This window comes from Salmo trutta, chromosome 23 (assembly GCF_901001165.1).
Source record: "Salmo trutta chromosome 23, fSalTru1.1, whole genome shotgun sequence".
Taxonomy (NCBI): Eukaryota; Metazoa; Chordata; class Actinopteri; order Salmoniformes; family Salmonidae; genus Salmo; species Salmo trutta.
Window position 1 is genome coordinate 44,781,840 of NC_042979.1, and position 18,991 is coordinate 44,800,830.

The 18,991-nt window shown below is 43.1% G+C and overlaps 1 protein-coding gene across 3 annotated transcripts in view; it reads left to right on the plus strand.

Annotated features, from left to right (window-relative positions):
- Positions 1-18,674, plus strand: part of mvb12ba (multivesicular body subunit 12Ba) — a 43,279-nt gene extending 24,605 nt beyond the window's left edge. For all 3 annotated transcript variants that reach the window (XM_029710489.1, XM_029710488.1, XM_029710490.1), the window contains exons 4-10: positions 2,353-2,449; positions 2,858-2,987; positions 3,271-3,414; positions 11,304-11,398; positions 15,372-15,427; positions 16,216-16,275; positions 18,551-18,674. In XM_029710489.1, the coding sequence (XP_029566349.1) occupies positions 2,353-2,449; positions 2,858-2,987; positions 3,271-3,414; positions 11,304-11,398; positions 15,372-15,427; positions 16,216-16,275; positions 18,551-18,637 (669 nt within the window). In that variant the 3' untranslated portion in view covers positions 18,638-18,674. The remainder of the gene's footprint in view (positions 1-2,352; positions 2,450-2,857; positions 2,988-3,270; positions 3,415-11,303; positions 11,399-15,371; positions 15,428-16,215; positions 16,276-18,550) is intronic.
- Positions 18,675-18,991: the final 317 nt, after the last annotated feature.

Consider the following 18,991-nt stretch of genomic DNA (forward strand, 5'->3'; position numbering starts at 1 on the left):
GGTCACATACACATATTTAGCAGATGTTATTGCGGGTGTAGTGAAATACTTGTGTTCCTAGCTCCAACAGTGCAGTAGAATCTAACAATTCACAACAATACACACATCTAAAAGTAAAATAATGGAATTAATAAATATATAAATATTAGGACGAGCGATGTCGGAGTGGCACTGACTAAAATACAGTAAAATAGAATACAGGATATACATATGAGATGAGTAAGCAGTATGTAAACATGATTAATGTTACTAGTTTTACTTTATTAAAGTGGCCAGTGATTCTGTGTCTGTCTATAGAGCAGCAGCCTCTAAGGTGCAGGGTTGAGTAACCGGGTGCTAGCTGGCTAGTGATGGCTGTTTAACAGTCTGATGGCCTTAAGATAGAAGTTGTTTTTCAGTGTCTTGGTCCCAGCTTTGATGCACCTGTACTGACCTCGTCTTCTGGATGATAGTGGGGTGAACTGGCAGTGGCTCGGGTGGTTGATGTCCTTGATGATCTTTTTGGCCTTCCTGTGACATCAGGTGCTGTAGGTGTCCTCGAGGACAGGTAGTATGCCCCCGGTGATGCGTTGGGCAAACCGTGCCACCCTCTGGAGAGCCCTGATGTTCAAATAATTACTGTAGGGAGGAGGAACCTGTTTCTCAACACAACAATACAATAAGCCTCTCTAATCAGAAACTCCATGCATGACTCACTCTCTGTGATGGGAAAGAGACCAAAATATCTCATCTGAAGCACCCTGTTTTCTGGCAGTATTTTTGTGCCATAATTTATGTTACCTGACAAACATATTCTGCAAGAGTCACCAGTTTCTTTGCTTAGACTAATTAGCCCCCCAAAAAATATTAAGAATTCGATTTATATAGCTCTTCACCAGGTGCTTTAACATATGCCAAGCAGCTTTTATCCAAAGCGACTTAACCATGTGTGCGTATGTTTTCCATACGGGTAGCCCCGGGTATCGAACCCACAACCCTGGCATTGCAAGCGTCATGCTCTACCAACTGATCCATACAGGACCACTATGGTTGGAAACTTGCCAAATATTAATTAGGTAATAACCCAATAAAAAATATCTGACTAAATTAGTCGTGAATACAGTGTTTGTCTTCTTAAATGGTATAGCCAATGTATATCCACTGTCGATGAATAGAGTAATACAGTGGGTTAGGGTAATGGGCTAACTAAATTCACTTCAGATGGAGTAACAAAGGTAAAATCTACCCTGGTGGATCCTGGAACTGTGATACCGATGACCTTATCTAGACGTAGAGCCTGTTGGTAGAGAACTGTTATACCGATAACCTTATTTAGGCGTAGAGCCTGTTGGTAGAGAACTGTGATACCGAGGAAGGACCTTATTTAGGCGTAGAGCCTGTTGGTAGAGAAATGAGAACAGACCATGAGTTTATTTAGCACATCTCCATGGAGAACATTGGACAGAGGTCCTTAAGCGTAGAGTGCAGGCGTTCTCACAAAGGCTTTCCCAAACAAACATCTCCGAGTTACAAAAGATTTTCTCCTTCGCCGCGGGGATGTTATTCTGAAATGATTCCAGGGCTCCATTGACTCTTTGCCCTTGTTCAGGATTGTTTAAACAACAGGGTCTATAGCGCCGTTATCAAATCAGGAATTCCCTACGAATACTGATGTTCTTGTTGTTATACTTACAGTATGATAGTTTTGAGATCATGGCTGCTTTGTGAGGTCTGTTTTTAAGTAAGTCTAGTTTGAACAATTCCTGTACGAACTTGGTCTGTAGAGTTGCTGTGAAAAGAATAGGTCTGTAACATATACAACTTGATCTGATAACTTGATGGGGCCAGTTGATACACATCCTGGCCAAGGTAGAAACCAATGTACTGATTATATTCATCCTTGACAGAAACACAATTGAAGTCCGAAATAAATAGCCGCATAGCAAACAATTACTCCCCCCCCCCCCCCCAACGTCTGTCCGTCAGACCCAGACTAACTTCCGTTTAGTTTCCTGCCAGTTTGAGGTGTGATCAGATGTGACCGTGCCATCAACAGAAGCTATTTTGTCTGCCAATCAATACGGCCCGCAGCGTAATTGTCTGTGACAAAAACAGATACTGTGAAATTAGTCCGCAAAGTGTGCAACGGACCCACAGGCGTTAGTGATTTATAACCCTCTATGGAGGTAGGGAGACGTCGGGGAAGAATCCACATTTTGTTTCCCTCCACTGCTAACACTTCTCGCACATACACAAACATTCTGCTGCCACTGTCAAGGCTTTGGAATGAACTGTTGACTGATCATTAGCTAACGTGGATGTGGTTTCTCTCTCTGTCTCTCTGTCTCGCTGTCTGTCTCTCTGTCTCTGCAGAGTCATTTAGGTAATGTGCTGGTGGACATGAAGCTTATCGACATCAAGGACACTCTGCCTGTAGGTTTTATTCCCATCCAGGAGACGGTGGACACACGTAAGCACTGATCTTCTCCTCTCATATCCTAAAGCTCTCCCCCCCCCCCCCCCCCCCCCAATCGAGGTAGTCAGTGCTACATGACAGCATGTGTGATTTTTATTTCAAATTTCCCTACAAATGTGAAAAGCAAATCAGATGTTTTTATGAGTCAGACTTTGTTGACTCTGGGAGATAGGATACTGGTGACATGGTTAGTTTTTATTATTTATAGACCGTAACATGATCAGAGACCTTTTACAGTGCACTGACTCTCTCTCTTCTCTCCTCTTTTCTCTCTCTCTGCGTTCTCTTTTCCCCTTTTCTCTGTATTTTCTCTTCTCTTTGTCTGTCACCCTCCTGCTTCCTCTTTGTCTGGCTGTCTGTCTCTTTTTTTTGTCTGTCTCTCTGTCTGCTGGCCACACACAGAGGAACAGGCCTTCCGGAAGAGGAGGCTCTGTATCAAGTTCATCCCGCGGGACTCCACAGAGGCAGCCATCTGTGACATCAGAATCCTGGGCAGGTCCAAGCAGGCCCCACCGCAGTACACCTTCATAGGGTTAGCAGCTGTGATGTTATTAACATGCCCTGCCTTTAGACATCATAGAGCTAGTGTTTTTCTGAATAAGCCAGCCACCAGGAAATGGGTTTAGTTTTTACTTGTAAAATGGGAGGGGAAATTGGGGTTTCACACAATTTGAGTTCCTTCAACAGGTTATGAATTGAGGTGAACGGGCACCATTTTGAGTCGTCAGAATGTTGTACTTCTAGTCAGCCTACGTGGTGTGACTGTATGCAGGAAATGGATGACGATGCTAAAAGAGGCTGTGGTTGTGTTCCAGAGAGCTCAACAACATGGGGATCTGGTATCGCATGGGTAAGGTCCCGCGTGCCCAGGAATCTTCGCCAACTCCAACCACCAATAACATCCAGAACGTCAACTCGACGGCCAACACCACACCAACCCCAGCAGCCCCCCTGCCCAAGTATGCTACATTTTCTATATTATCTCATTTTACCTTTTATTTAACTAGGCAAGTCAGTTAAGAACAAATTCTTATTTACAATGACGGCCTAGGAACAGTGCCTTGTTCAGGGGCTGAACGACAGATTTTTACCTTGTCAGCTCGGAGATTCGAACTTGCAACCTTTCGGTTACTAGTTCAATGCTCTAACCACTAGGCTACCTGCTGTCTCATTCAGGACCTCTTGCATGTGTGTGTTCCACTTCCCATAATGCAGAGTGGTTTCTATTTCAAGTCTGCAGCCAACTAAGTTAAAGAATAGGCGTTTACTCAAGAGAATGGGAAGATGAACTGTAGCCTGTGGCTAAAGAGTAAAACAAAGGGAAACTGTATCTATATGCTTCTGCAAGAGAAGGAGAGGAACACTAGCCTGCAGAGAGAATAGTGAGCTTTCCTCACATCTGAGCTGTACACGTATCTTCTCCGGACTGCCATCAGGACTCGTCTTGGTGGTTTTCTCCGGACTGCCATCAGGACTCGTCTTGGTGGTTTTCTCCGGACTGCCATCAGGACTCGTCTTGGTGGTTTTCTCCGGACTGCCATCAGGACTCGTCTTGGTGGTTTTCTCCGGACTGCCATCAGGACTCGTCTTGGTGGTTTTCTCCGGACTGCCCTCAGGACTCGTCTTGGTGGTTTTCTCCGGACTGCCATCAGGACTCGTCTTGGTGGTTTTCTCCGGACTGCCATCAGGACTCGTCTTGGTGGTTTTCTCCGGACTGCCATCAGGACTCGTCTTGGTGGTTTTCTCCGGACTGCCGTCAGGACTCGTCTTGGTGGTTTTCTCCGGACTGCCGTCAGGACTCGTCTTGGTGGTTTTCTCCGGACTGCCGTCAGGACTCGTCTTGGTGGTTTTCTCCGGACTGCCGTCAGGACTCGTCTTGGTGGTTTTCTCCGGACTGCCGTCAGGACTCGTCTTGGTGGTTTTCTCTAACAATGGTTAACCACTGGAGTTGATCCCCTCTCTGAGGGTGGTTTAGTGTCGACATCAAACCTCTCAAAGAGAGAAAGGGCCAGCATTGTTAGTAGTGCTGAAATGTCTGAACCAGGCCCTAATGGTTTAGATGGAACCTGTTATTGTAACAAAGCTCCACATTTAATGAAAAACAATGTACACTTGAAATCTTAACTATTTTTTTTATTTTTATTCCTTTCTCTAAGTTAATCAAGTTAAAATAGTTTAGTATAATTATTTTCAACAATGGCTTTGCACTGTGTTGTTTTGTGTATTATCATACCAATAAAGTTTACTATCAAAAAGGCTTTACAGCGAAAGCAAACAATGCTATTATGTGAGGACAGCACCCCATCAAACAACACAGACAATCATATTTCATCCCGCTAGGCGCGACACAAAACTCAGAAATAACGATATAATTCATGCCTTTGACGAGCTTCTTCTGTTGGCACTCCAATATGTCCCATAAACATCACAAATGGTTCTTTTTGTTCGATTAATTCCGTCGTTATACATCCAAAATGTCAATTTATTTGGCGCGTTTGATCCAGAAAAACACCAGTTCCAACTCGCGCAACATGACTACAAAATATCTCAAGTTACCTGTAATCTTTGTCCAAACATTTCAATTTCAAACAACTTTCCTAATACAACTTTAGTTTTTTTTTAACGTAAATAATCAATAAAATTTAAGACGGGATAAACTGCGTTCAATACCGGAGGAAAACAAAGTGGAGAGTGCTTTTCAGGTCACGCGCCTCTATCAAAGAGTACACTTCCATCGAGCCTCATTCTGAACAGGGTTACTTCTTCATTACTCAAAGGAAAAACATCAACCAATTTCTAAAGACTGTTGACATCCAGTGGAAGCGATAGGAACTGCAGGCAACTCCCTTAGAATTATGGATTCTCAATGAAAACCCATTGAAAAGAGTGACCTTAAAAAATAAATCCTGGGTGGTTTGTCCTCGGGGTTTCGCCTGCCAAATAAGTTCTGTTATACTCAGACATCATTCAAACAGTTTTAGAAACCTTAGTGTTTTCTATCCAAATCCACCAATTATATGCATATCCTAGCTTCTGGGCCTGAATAGCAGGCAGTATACTTTGGGCGCACTTTTCATCCGGATGTGAAAATAGCTCCCTCAAGCCATAAGAAGTTAACCACAGGAACACATAGAGACCGTTGGGATTCCTTTCACACTGTTGCTCTCAGACAATGCTCCACTGGACTAGCAGCGCTACCCCAGCCAGGCTAGCGTATAACTCCACTGGACTGGATGGATGCTCTGTATGCATTAAGCACTGGAGTGAGCGGTACAGGCAGCGTAGCCTCCTACTGCTGCCAACAACGGTGTTGTGTATTTTTTGGGGGCTGGATTCAGGATTGTTAGGATCGTTATCCTAAGCGACAAAGTTGGTAGCATTTATAAACTAGGTAGTTAGAGTCCTGAATGCTTATTGCTTGAAAGACGTGAGACAATATACCATGGGTATGTTGCAAAACTACTTGTTTACTGTTCTAATTATATGTTGGTAACCAGTTTATAATAGCAATAAGGCACCTCGGGTTTGTTGTATATAGCCAATATACTACGGCTAAGGGCTGTATCCAGATACTCCGTGTGGCATAAGAACTAGAGGTCGACTGATTATGATTTTTTAACGCCGATACCGATTTTATTGGAGGACCAAAAAAAGCCGCTTTTATTTTTTATTATATATATTATTATTTTTTTATTATTTTTTTTAATATAATAATAATGATAATTACAACAATACTGAATGAACACTTATTTTAACTTAATATAATACATCAATAAAATCAATTTAGCTAATAATAATTACTAATAATATGCATATCCTAGCTTCTGAGTTTGAGTAGGAGGCAGTTTATGGGCACATATTTTTTCCAAAATTGTCAATACTGCCCCCTAGCCCCAACAGGTTAACTTCTTGTTAATCCAGCCACTGTCAGATTTCAAAAAGGCTTTACGGCGAAAGCACACCATGCGATTATCTGAGGACAGCGCCCCGCATACAAAAGCATGAAAACATATTTCAACCAGGCAGGTGCGCCACGAAAGTCCGAAATAGCGATATAATAAATGCCTTAACTTTGATCTTCTGTTGGCTCTCAAAGGTCCCAGATACATCACAAATGGTCCTTTTGTTTGATAATGTCCTTCTTTATATCCATAAAAACTCAGTTAAGCTGGAGCGCTTCAGTCAATAATCCACCCAGTTTCCCTCCATCAAAATGCATACAAAATGAATCCCAAATGTTACTAATAAACTTTTCCAAACAAGTCAAACAACGTTTATAGTCAAACCTTGGGTACCCTAATACGTAAATAAATGATAAAATTTAAGACGGAGAATCGTTAGTCTTTACCGGAGAAAAATACCAAAGAAAGCGCTCTCTTCCACGCGCTTGGAAACACTACAGCCAAAATGGGAGCCACCTAGAAAAACTACAATTTCTGGCTCATTTTTCTAAAAACCAGCATGAAACTCTTTCTAAAGACTGTTGACATCTAGTGGAAGCCCTAGGAACTGCAATCTGGGAGGATTTCGCCTTATAATAAAAGTGACAGCCATTGAAAACAGTGGTAGGCTGTTTTTGTTTGGGGGGGGGTTGTCCTCTGGGTTTTGCCTGCCATTTCAGTTTTGTTATACTCACAGACATTATTTTAACGGTTTTAGAAACTTTAGTGTTTTCTATCCAAATCTACCAATTATATGCATATCCTAGCTTCTGGGCCTGAGTAGCAGGCAGTTTACTTTGGGCACGCTTTTCATCCGGACGTCAATACCGCCCCCTATCCCAAAGAAGTTAACCAATCATGCAGTGCGGGTAGAGCAGCTTGCTATGGAGCAGGCAAGCTAAAGCTCAGCGACTTGTTTACATGCTTGCTGGGAAGACAAGTGTCAGGCGTCGAGATGCAACTGAAACTTTGCAGGTGGCGAAAGAGGGTGGAGGAGTATTGGGCATCTTGTGATGACATGCATTATCTGAATTAGGCTCACAGAATTATACCTACGGAGGTACGGCTTCTATGGAGGAACTTTCAATGTCTTTGAACTTCAGAGTTGGCTAACAAAGCTTGTTGAGCGTCACCAGAATTAAAACCACGTCTAGCTTTTTGTAGTTAATAAATCCAATGTGAACTAAAGTATCCCTAACTAGCATTTGGAAAAGGTTAATCCATTCTTTAATTAAAATTCTCTGTCCCCATCTTCTGATTCACATTTGTAACATCAGTAGGCTACAGCTATGTTTCGGAGGGGGAGAATTAATTTTTTCAAGTCCCCTGAAAAAACGCAACAAACCGCCTATGCAAATCCCTCCCTCTGTCATTCAGAATTTCTTTCCCCAGCATCTGCCTGCCTGCTGAACATCTTTGCCAGTGTGTGTGCGCGGTCTAAGGCACTGCATCGCAGTGCGTGAGATGTCACTATAGACCCGGTTCGGGTCTGTAGTGACCAAGAACCCGATGGTCACTCTGACAGAGCTCCAGAGTTCCTCTGTGGAGATGGGAGAACCTTCCAGAAGGACAAACATCTCTGCAGCACTCCACCAATCAGGCCTTTATGGTAGAGTAGCCAGACGGAAGCCACTCCTCAGTAAAAGGCAATTGACAGCCTGCTTGGAGTTTGCCAAAAGGCACCTAAAGGACTCTGACCATGATTCTCTGTTCTGATGAAACCAAGATTGAACTATTTGGCCTGAATGCCAAGCGTCACGTCTGAAGGAAAGCTGGCACCATCCCTATGGTGAAGCATGGTGGTGGCAGCATCATGCTGTGGGAATGTTTTTCAGTGGGAGACTAGTCAGGATCGAGGAAAAGATGAACAGCGCAAAGTACAGAGAGATCCTTGATGAAAACCTGCTCCAGAGTGCTCAGGACCTCAGTCTGGAGCGAAGGTTCACCTTCCAACAGGACAACGACCCTAAGCACACAGCCAAGACAGTGCAGGAGTGGCTTTGGGACAAGTCTCTGAATGTCATTGAGTGGCCCAGCCAGAGCCCGGACTTGAACCCGAATGAACATCTCTGCAGCAACGCTCCCATCCAACCTGACAGAGCTTGAGAGGATCTGCAGAGAAGAATGGGAGAAACTCCCCAAATACAGGCGTGCTAAGCTTGTAGTATCATTTACAAGAAGACTCTAGGCTGTAATCGCTGCCAAAGGTGCTTCAAGTACTGAGTAAAGGGTCTGAATACTTACGCTATTGTGATATTTATATATATATTAAATGTATGAACCTGTTTTTACTTTATCATTATTGTGTGTAGATTGATGGGGGGGAACTATTTTAATTCATTTTAGAATAAGGCTGTAACGTGACAAAATGTGGAAAATGTCAAGGGGTCTGAAAACTTCCCAAATGCACTGTATGTATATCTGAAATGTCAGATGTTAACAGAATGTGTAATTAAAAACAAAAACAATGTTTTTAAGTGAGAATTAGGCTGTAGTGGGGGGAAAAAGTGCTGGAGTTCCAGTATTTAGCTACACCACTGCATTGCAAAAAAAAGTAATTAACTACTGTAAACAGTACCTAGATTTTAATTTAGTTCAATGACCACCAAGCTACTGCAAAATGTAGTTAAATCACTATTTGACCCCAGCACTGGCTCCAACATACTTAAAGTGGTAGCGAAGGTTAAAACATATTTTATTTTCTGTGTGCCTGACAAAATTACTTAAATTCGCTCCAAAAGACTGGATTGTTACGATGCATAATTGTTTCAGTCCCCTTGCCGCCCCACAATGTTCTCTTCTGTAATTTACTAAAGAATTACAGCACACCGCAGTCAGAACCTCGGCAGAGAAACAAGAGGAGTGGCATCTTGTTCCCCACAACGATGATAAATTGGATTCCAAACTCGTGGTCACTGTAATCCAATCCCTAACCACCGCAGTCAGTGTTTCTGTGCTTTGTTCACTGAGTAACTTATTGCCTATATGTCAATTGAGTCACCAGTCTAAAGCCTTGGAGCTTCTCTGAGATGTGGCTGATTTTCTGAGTTTAATAAATACCGTTTTTCATTTGAGAAAAGTTTGACAGCCACAGAAGGACCATGGATGCTTGTTAGTGTAACATCTTGCCTGTGAAGTGGCTCTGCAGCAGGGCTCTCGAACCCTGTTCCAGGGGAGCTACCGTACCATCCAGGGCCCGGTTTCCAAAAGGCATCTTAAGGCTAAGTTCGTCTTAAGAACCTTCACAGGAGTATCGTTACATCTCTGAGCTGTTTACCCAAAACCCATCGTTACCAAATTTGCACTGAAACACTTATTTTACTAATTGCCTCAGACCACTCAAACAGCTAAGTGCTTCGTTAGATTAGTTTTTTGTACCTACTGCGTCACTTTATACACAGAAGATCTCCACTAAACATAGAATCAATGTGTTTATCTGTCTCTCTGTGACCACCGATAATTTCACAGTGAAGTTGACTACAAATACAAAGTTGCCAATGTCTTTGCAATTGTTACAAACAAGTGAAGGAGAAAAAAATGGCTGTTTTATTCAAGATAAATAGCCTACAGTATAGGCCTATATAATTAAATATTTAAATACATTTCTTGTTCATTCAATTGAGTTCTGTTTTGCTAATTGTAGGCTGGCTGTAATTATTATAATTATAAATGTCAAGGTAAGATTTGAATGGCGAAATCTGATCCAAGAACAGTGCTGCCTTTCGATCCTGTCAGTATCGACACTATGCTCCAACGCACTTAGCGAACGTTCTCTCCGCGTGGTGTTTTAGGAAAGCCGTTGTAGGAAAGATGCGTCGTTAAAACACTTGTAAGCCTATAAATTCCATCGCTATCGGGAAACCGAGACCTCTAGGTGTTCGCTCCATCTCTAATCTAGCACACCTGATTCTAATAATGAACTGGTTGATAAACTGAATCAGGTTAGTTTCAGCTGGGGGGTTGGAGCGAAACCCTACATGAGGGTAGCTCTCTGGGAACAGGGTTAGAGAGCCCTGCTATACAGTATTCAAAAGCTTTTCATTAAAAGCGACTGTTCTTGTTTCTGGTTTGACTCTAGACGCAACTCCTGAGTACGTTGGTCATTCTGGCCGAGAGAGTAGATCTCTCAAAAGCAGCTTATTTACTGTATTCATTTCTGGATATTGATGGATGTTTGGTCTAGTGCGGCCAAAGGCAGGCATACTCAGAAAGAGCACCCAAACAATATCTGTCAGGTCAATCTGTGTTTGTGAAATATCACACCGCCGTCGGAATCCTATCACCGACATAATTCCCCTCCACTTCCTCAGTCAACCTTTTGAGATGAGCTGGAAAGGAGATCTTCATTAAAGCTGTCCGTGGCCAATGCCTAGATTGACGATTGTCGTCAACCTTTTTAAAAAAAATAATAATAATCCTCCGCTGTCCTGTCTGAGAGGAGCGTGTCCACACGCTGATGGAATTGACGAGGTTAAAAGGTCGACCCCCATCATGGCAGAATAAACCCGAGAACCAGACTGTCTGTTTGTAAATATCGCTGACTGTTTTGGGGCGACGAGGAAGTCTCGAGGTCTTGTTTTGGTATCAATCGCTTCTAACTGATTTTTATCTGTAAAATCTCTGACATCAAAATACTTTGAATATTCTTCTAGATTTCATAGTATAAACTTTCAATTTAGGACCGTTTTTTTTAAATTCTAAACTAAATTGATAAAAGCTTTATTAGAGATTTAAGTTTCTTGTGGGCCATTTTCCCCTGGCTAGATGAAAATCACACGTTGTTTCTTGATGTGGAAGCTTGTACAAGATAAGTAATCATGGTACATGTAACATTCTATATATCTTTTTTTTTTATGACACATTGATAACTAAACATGGCTTTTTTTTATTCTGTTTGTCCCCTACAGACATATATCCATGACACTCCCTGCCAGTTTCAAAAGGCAAACTACTACTAGACCAGATTTTGAACACCAGAACTCCAACCTGTACGCCATATCAGGTGAGCTACTGTCTACCTTTCTTCCCTGTCCCAATAGCAAAAATCTTTTGGAATATGCATATATTCAATGTTTTTTGTGTGTTTAAAAAAAAAAAAAATTCACCCATTGCATAATATTCATTTGAATTTAGTGTTATCCCTCAGTTTACTCTGAAGTCACTTGTGGTAGCTACCCCTCAAGGAGTCTAGGGCTTCGGATGTAGTGAGATAGATATGTTACGAATTCAAAGAGAGACATCGTGTGGTGAGCCAGAGAGATGGACCCCCCCCCCCCCCCCGGTACTGGGCGACTCAATTTCTTCCATACTCTCTCATACTCTATTTTACATCTAATTTTCACTTAATGAGCTATGCATTACCACTCCCAGTACAATCTAATAGGGGTTTCTTTGTACTCTATTGGCACATCAAAATAAACAAAACTAATGCTGGAGTAGACACAACACTGACACAGGAAATATCTCCTGGAGTTGAGTGTAGGAAACCCTTTGGGTAAAGCAGGACATTTTGTGCTTTACCCAAAAGTTTTCCTTCTGTTCTATCAACTCCGGGTGACCCCTGCACAGTTGGGAAAGGCTGCGAAACCAACATGACCGCCCCACTCATCAACACTGCAGTAGACATCAGTTCGCTTCGACGGATCGCTTTCATTACTCCCACGTTGTTTGAACGGCCACGATGTCAGTCGGGAGAGAAGTCTAGTAACCAATTAAGACGAGACAAAACCGTCAGTCAGATGCCGGCGACGGTCCCCTTTTTGATATCCGCTGAAACAAATATCAGATATCAGCCATTTTAAGGAGCTGCACCTGCCCTTTTTTTTTATTTTTAATTTGCCCCTAATAATTGTAGCTCCGAGAACTCAGCGGCGCTTTCCAATTAAAACCTACGCTGGCTCCTTGACGGAGGTCGCAATAATGACACCCCTGCAGCATTAGAGGCTGAAACTGACAGGTGAGTCCCCGAATGAATTAAACATGAGGTGGGTGGTGGCGGGGTGGGGGGGTGGGTGGGTGGGTGGGGGGTACAATGAGAAGCGGAAAAGCCTCAGACAGAAGTTGTCTTTTGAGGGGAGGAAGGGGAAGGGTATTCGAGGCTTGTAAATGCTCAATGTAATTTACATATTAATCTCTTTGCCGTTCAGCCTTATCGAGCGCTCACCCCACTCTTGGTGACGTCTCTAAAGCCAAAATAGCAGTGACAGGCGAGGGTGCGCTTCATTTTCCCCAGGATTTATGACTTGTGTAATTTAGGATATTTTATTAATACGCTAAGACGATTGATCCCTCCCCCACACCCCCTCGTCGCTCTGTGTGTGGAATAGGCTTAATAGTTCCAGATGACGTCTGGCTCGCTGATTATGGAAAGGACTTTTGTTCTTCTACTTTTCATTTCCTCACCATTATTTAATTTTTGCACTTTAAAAAAAAAAAAATTGAATTTCATCCTATCGACACCCAAGTTTTAGTTCACTATTTACACAGTGAAAAGGATCGCCTTTTGACAGTTGAGGTTTTCAGTCAAATCCATCCAGAAATTGGGGATCATTAGAATGGAGAAATAAAAACACATGACATAGTAAAAAGTATACATTTGAGGCACCATGAGCTCTATGCTTCTCATCCAAACACATCCCCAACTCTGGGTCTCAAATCCTCCTCTTGGTTTTACACTTTATTAGTCAACAAGCTACATGACACAACCCAGATGTGGTCCCTGTCTCCTTCAGTTCAGTAGATGTAGTACCACTACAGGTCTCCTTCAGTTCAGTAGATGTAGTACCACTACAGGTCTCCTTCAGTTCAGTAGATGTAGTACCACTACAGGTCTCCTTCAGTTCAGTAGATGTAGTACCACTACAGGTCTCCTTCAGTTCAGTAGATGTAGTACCACTACAGGTCTCCTTCAGTTCAGTAGATGTAGTACCACTACAGGTCTCCTTCAGTTCAGTAGATGTAGTACCACTACAGGTCTCCTTCAGTTCAGTAGATGTAGTACCACTACAGGTCTCCTTCAGTTCAGTAGATGTAGTACCACTACAGGTCTCCTTCAGTTCAGTAGATGTAGTACCACTACAGGTCTCCTTCAGTTCAGTAGATGTAGTACCACTACAGGTCTCCTTCAGTTCAGTAGATGTAGTACCACTACAGGTCTCCTTCAGTTCAGTAGATGTAGTACCACTACAGGTCTCCTTCAGTTCAGTAGATGTAGTACCACTACAGGTCTCCTTCAGTTCAGTAGATGTAGTACCACTACAGGTCTCCTTCAGTTCAGTAGATGTAGTACCACTACAGGTCTCCTCAGTTCAGTAGATGTAGTACCACTACAGGTCTCCTTCAGTTCAGTAGATGTAGTACCACTACAGGTCTCCTTCAGTTCAGTAGATGTAGTACCACTACAGGTCTCCTTCAGTTCAGTAGATGTAGTACCACTACAGGTCCCCATCACCTTCAGTTCAGTATGCCCCATCGGCCCTCACTACATCTCCCATAACCCCCTGTCTCGGGTTGCAAAATTCTACTTACTTTCCCAAAATTCTGTTTTACCAGAAATCCTGGTTTGGGTTGGAGAATTTCTGTATTCCTTGCTTATTCTCTCATTTCAGTTATCTTCCAACCCGAATTTCTGGAAAACTGTGGAATTGTGGGAAAGATAGCGGAATTTTGAAACCCTACCCGGCCTGAGGAGACAGCGACATACTGTCCATCCATCCCATCCCACGGAGGAGTGTGGCCATGCTTTATATCCCCAGCTAATTACAGCCAGATGAAAGTATGCCTTCCAAATCCAAGCCATTTAAAGACAATTTATAAAGATTCATCATCCTAATGTCCCTTTAAAAGATCTTCCACGGGTTATTTAAGTACGTCATTAATGAGCTTCTAATGCTCTGCTTGAAGGAAGCGGCCTTCCCTTGTCTCCTCTCCTTGGTTGATCTGAAGGGGGGTGGGTTCTGTGCCCTACAGAGTTTTTAAGGTTAGTTAGGAAAGACGAGGCACTAGACAAGGAGGATGAAGGACAAATCTGTTTTTTGTTTGGATGAGGTTTATTTACATTTGTATTATATTTGGAGGAGTAACGCGGTACGAATTGACCTGTGCCAGCTTTTCACGGGTCAACAGGTTTTAAAAAGGGATTGTTGAATGCATTTGGGCTCTTTCATTGGATAATTCTCTCTGTCTTCACCCCATCCTCACCTCTAACCCCTGGCCTACACCCCATGTCATCTGTACAGGATTTTAAATAAGATTTAAATTTCGGAAGTGTGACAAATGCAATCGTTGACATAGTTGGTCAGAAAGGCCTGTCATTTTAAATGTGGTAAAGGCTACATAGTACATTTGGGAGGTTGTAATTAACACTTTACTCCGACGTCTTCAATTTAAACACATACCCTGTTTTATACTCATTCGGCTGAACCAAAAGCCATACACCGGGGTCAAACTGAAACTTTGGTCAAACTATGCAGGCCCGAGGTTTTTTGTTATTGAACGATCATCATGGTTCCACATTATAGCTAAGCCATCACGCCTCAAGACCAGGAATTTGACCTTGGAGCTAAAGAGCTATTTATATAGAGTTTCAATCTAGTGTGTATATATTTGGTTTCTTTGGAGATATATTGGAACTTGAGGGAGGTTGATTAGCAATAAGGCAACAGACCCAGGGGCCTTGACGGAACCTTCTGACAGAGGGTTTTAGGTATTATTACATAATTTAGGGGCTGCTTATATTTGTCCTGTTACAAGTTTTTAATGGAAATGTATTTTTTGAATATCCCAATTCCCCCTGATACTTCACTCCCTGAGGGATGCAGGGTCACCATTATACAGCGCCTCTGGAAGAAATTGAGGTTAAGTGCCTTGGTCAAGGGCACAGCGACAGATTTTTCACGTAGTCAGCGTCTCGCTCTAACCTCGAGGCCAGCCATTTTGTATCTTGTGGTGTAATGAGTCTTCTTTGTCTCTTTCAGCAATGGATGGAGTGCCTTTCATGATCTCTGAAAAGTTTGCCTGCGCTTCCGATGATGTGAGTCTGTCTTTCGGTTGGTTCACTCACAAAATGTAATCTTGACTGTTTTTTATTTATTTTACCTTTATTTTACCTTTACCTTTATTTAACTAGGCAAGTCAGTTAAGAACAAATTCTTAACTGCCTAGGAACAGCCTAGGAACAGCCTAGGAACAGTGGGTTAACTGCCTTGTTCAGGGGCAGAACGACAGATTTGTACCATGTCAGCTCGGGGATTCGAACTTGCAACCTTTTGGTTACTAGCCCAACGCTCTAACCACTAGGCTACGCTGCCGCCCCAGCGGCTACAATCCCCGTCTGTCTGTCTGCCTCCCTCCACTCCTGCCCGTCATAGTTGTGAAAAAACAAAATGCAACGGGCAATATTCTTGCCTCTGATGTAGATATAAGCTTGATTAGATTGTGTGTGAAACTGGTTGATCAAGAATAGGTACAGACTGAGAGCAGAAGTCTGTTAACCTTACATACATTCAACACGCTCGCCCAGCCTGTTAGCCATCTGTATTGTTAACCTTACATACATTCAACACGCTCGCCCAGCCTGTCGGCCATCTGTATTGTTAACCTTACATACATTCAACACGCTCGCCCAGCCTGTCGGCCATCTGTATTGTTAACCTTACATACATTCAACACGCTCGCCCAGCCTGTTAGCCATCTGTATTGTTAACCTTACATACATTCAACACGCTCGCTCAGCCTGTCAAGTTCATGTCCTGTCGGCCATCTGTATTGTTAACCTTACATACATTCAACTTCCTGTCCTGTCGACCATCTGTATTGCAGCTGCAGCAGGTGGATCTGATGGGCATCACAATCAAGTCGCTGACGGAGATTGAGAAAGAGGTGAGTACACCGTCTCACCCCAGGCTAACTCGTCCTAGCCTGGTTCCAGATCTGTTTGTGCCGTCATGCCGAAACACCATAGGAGTTGGCAAGACTCCACAAACCGAGCCTGGGGACCAGGCTAAACTCGTAACACCATGTACACTGACCCACCGAGACATGTGACATCATCGACTGCCTTCAAAACGGGTTCCAGCATTTGATAGAGGCCCGGGTGAGCACACTTCTTGTGTTGATTATGTAAAAGGGCTTTACACGTGGAGTTTAGAGGGGCCTTTCAGGCAGAGATAAGCCCTCTGAATTAAACCACACCCAAGCCTCTCTCGGTCAGAGCACTGAGCATTGCCACGGGTGTGTATGTCTCTCTTAAAAGAATAAACGAGCAGACGTTGCCCCTACCTAGTGTGCGAGGGCACAAAATAAGTCGTAGTGTCTAATCCACATGATCAGTGGAATGGAAGGAACCCAGAGAAAATGAGTTAAATAATTATGGAGATGAGGTACATGGCTTATTTGTTAGTGCTTTGTGAAGGCAGCATTTTCAGTTACTGTTGTAATGGCAGGACTCAATGTTGTGTGAAGTGCCTCTGTATTTCTCCATCTGTCCACTAGAGGCCTGTATTTGACCTATTTCGCCCTCTACTCTGTGAAGTTTGCCCGTCGAAGGGTTGCATATTAATGTGCGGATGCTATTCAAAATCCAGTAATTAAGGGAAGACATTGAGTAAATTAAAAGGCATGTTCCAGTGATGAGAATGAATCCTGTAATCATATACAGCAGCCAATAATATTTTGGGGACGGGTGCTACATGCTTTTCTTCCCTCATTGCTTCAGATGTTGTCGGTTCCAGCCATTAGGCTCCCATTTCCCCAATGACTAGAGGAACTTGCGAACATAAGTAATTGGTGTCTCTTTTAAGTGTTGATTAGCCCACAATTTGAGTTGACGTCTTCATCCTGTGGGGAGCTGCAACGGGAGAGATGAGGGAGATGATGGATTGCAGGGATGAGGGAGAGATGGACAAGGGATGAGGAAGATGGTGATGAATTGCAGGGATGAGGGAGAGATGGAAAGGGGAACAGACATACAAAAAAAATGAATGTCTTAAAACCTGGAATGTTGACGAATGAACATGGCAGAGAAACAATATTGTCTCAACCACATACCCATCGGACCAGGTGAGCCTCATTTGAGACAATAGATCGGACCAGGTGAGGCTCAGTTGAGACAATAGATCGGACCAGGTGAGACAATAGATCGGACCAGGTGAGCCTCAGTTCAGACTAATCCTTGAGTAAGGTAATAAATAAAGGTTTAGGGTTAAGACCAATACAAGATGCTTTGTTGAATCTTGCTCATCTGGCAGGTCTGCTGTGGTACCATACAATGTGTTGTTTGTATGTTTGTATGTATGTATGTATATGTATGTATGTATGTATGTATGTATGTATGTATATGTATGTATGTATGTATGTATATGTATGTATGTATATATATGTATGTATGTATGTATGTATGTATGTATGTATGTATGTATGTATGTATGTATGTATGTATGTATGTATGTATGTATGTATGTATGTATGTATGTATGTATGTATGTATGTATGTATGTATGTATGTATGTATGTATGTATGTATGTCTTCCTTCTCTGCAATTGCTTTTCAAGCCATGAATTGGTGCGGTGGGAATACCGTTAACGTCTGCTTGTTTAATCGTAATCCTGTGGTATGGAGAAGATCTGTCAACTAGTAGTCACACATCATCGCCTGGTGCCCTGGTTTCTTACCACACAGCAAATCAACTGAAATCATTTCATTGAAAACTTTGATTGTAATCTCTTAGTTGAATTGTTCAGTTTGTTGTAATAGATATTTTTTTTGGGGGGGGTCATTTAGGTATTACAACAAACTGTTGGCAGTCCTCTTAACCCAAAACACTATTGTTCTCTCTTAATTCAGCATTTTAATAAGCGTTTGTTTGGTTTTAAATGAGTTTGATTTGATTCCAGACCTCAAGCATCTATCATTCTATTTTTGTGCTGGATAGAATTTGTTTTGGCTTGTGCTGGGCTTGGCCACAAGGGGGAATACTTTGACCAAAAATCATGTCAGAGACTGGTAACTGTATGAGACTAATGGGTGGCCCTAACAGTTTTCAAAGGTGTGTTAAACAAATGCACTAAATATGCTTTATTATTTCTAATGTAGTCCTGATAATAGTTAATGGCATGTTATCTTTCTTTCCATCTCTCTCCATCTACCTTCTCTCAGTACGAGTATAGTTTCCGCACGGAGCACAGCGCAGCAGCGAGGCTGCCCCCCAGTCCCACACGGATCTCCCTGGGCTCTGAGGCCTGAACCTCCCCCTCTTCCTCCCCCCCCAGTCCCACATGGATCTGAGCCCCCCCCCTCCTCCCCTACAGAGAGACCTGAACCTCCCCCCTCCTCCCCTACAGAGAGACCTGAACCTCCCCCCTCCTCCCCTACAGAGAGACCTGAACCTCCCCCCTCCTCCCCTACAGAGAGACCTGAACCTCCCCCCTCCTCCCCTACAGAGACCTGAACCTCCCCCCTCCTCCCCTACAGAGAGACCTGAACCCCCCCCTCCTCCCCTACAGAGAGACCTGAACCTCCCCCCTCCTCCCCTACAGAGAGACCTGAACCTCCCCCCTCCTCCCCTACAGAGAGACCTGAACCTCCCCCCTCCTCCCC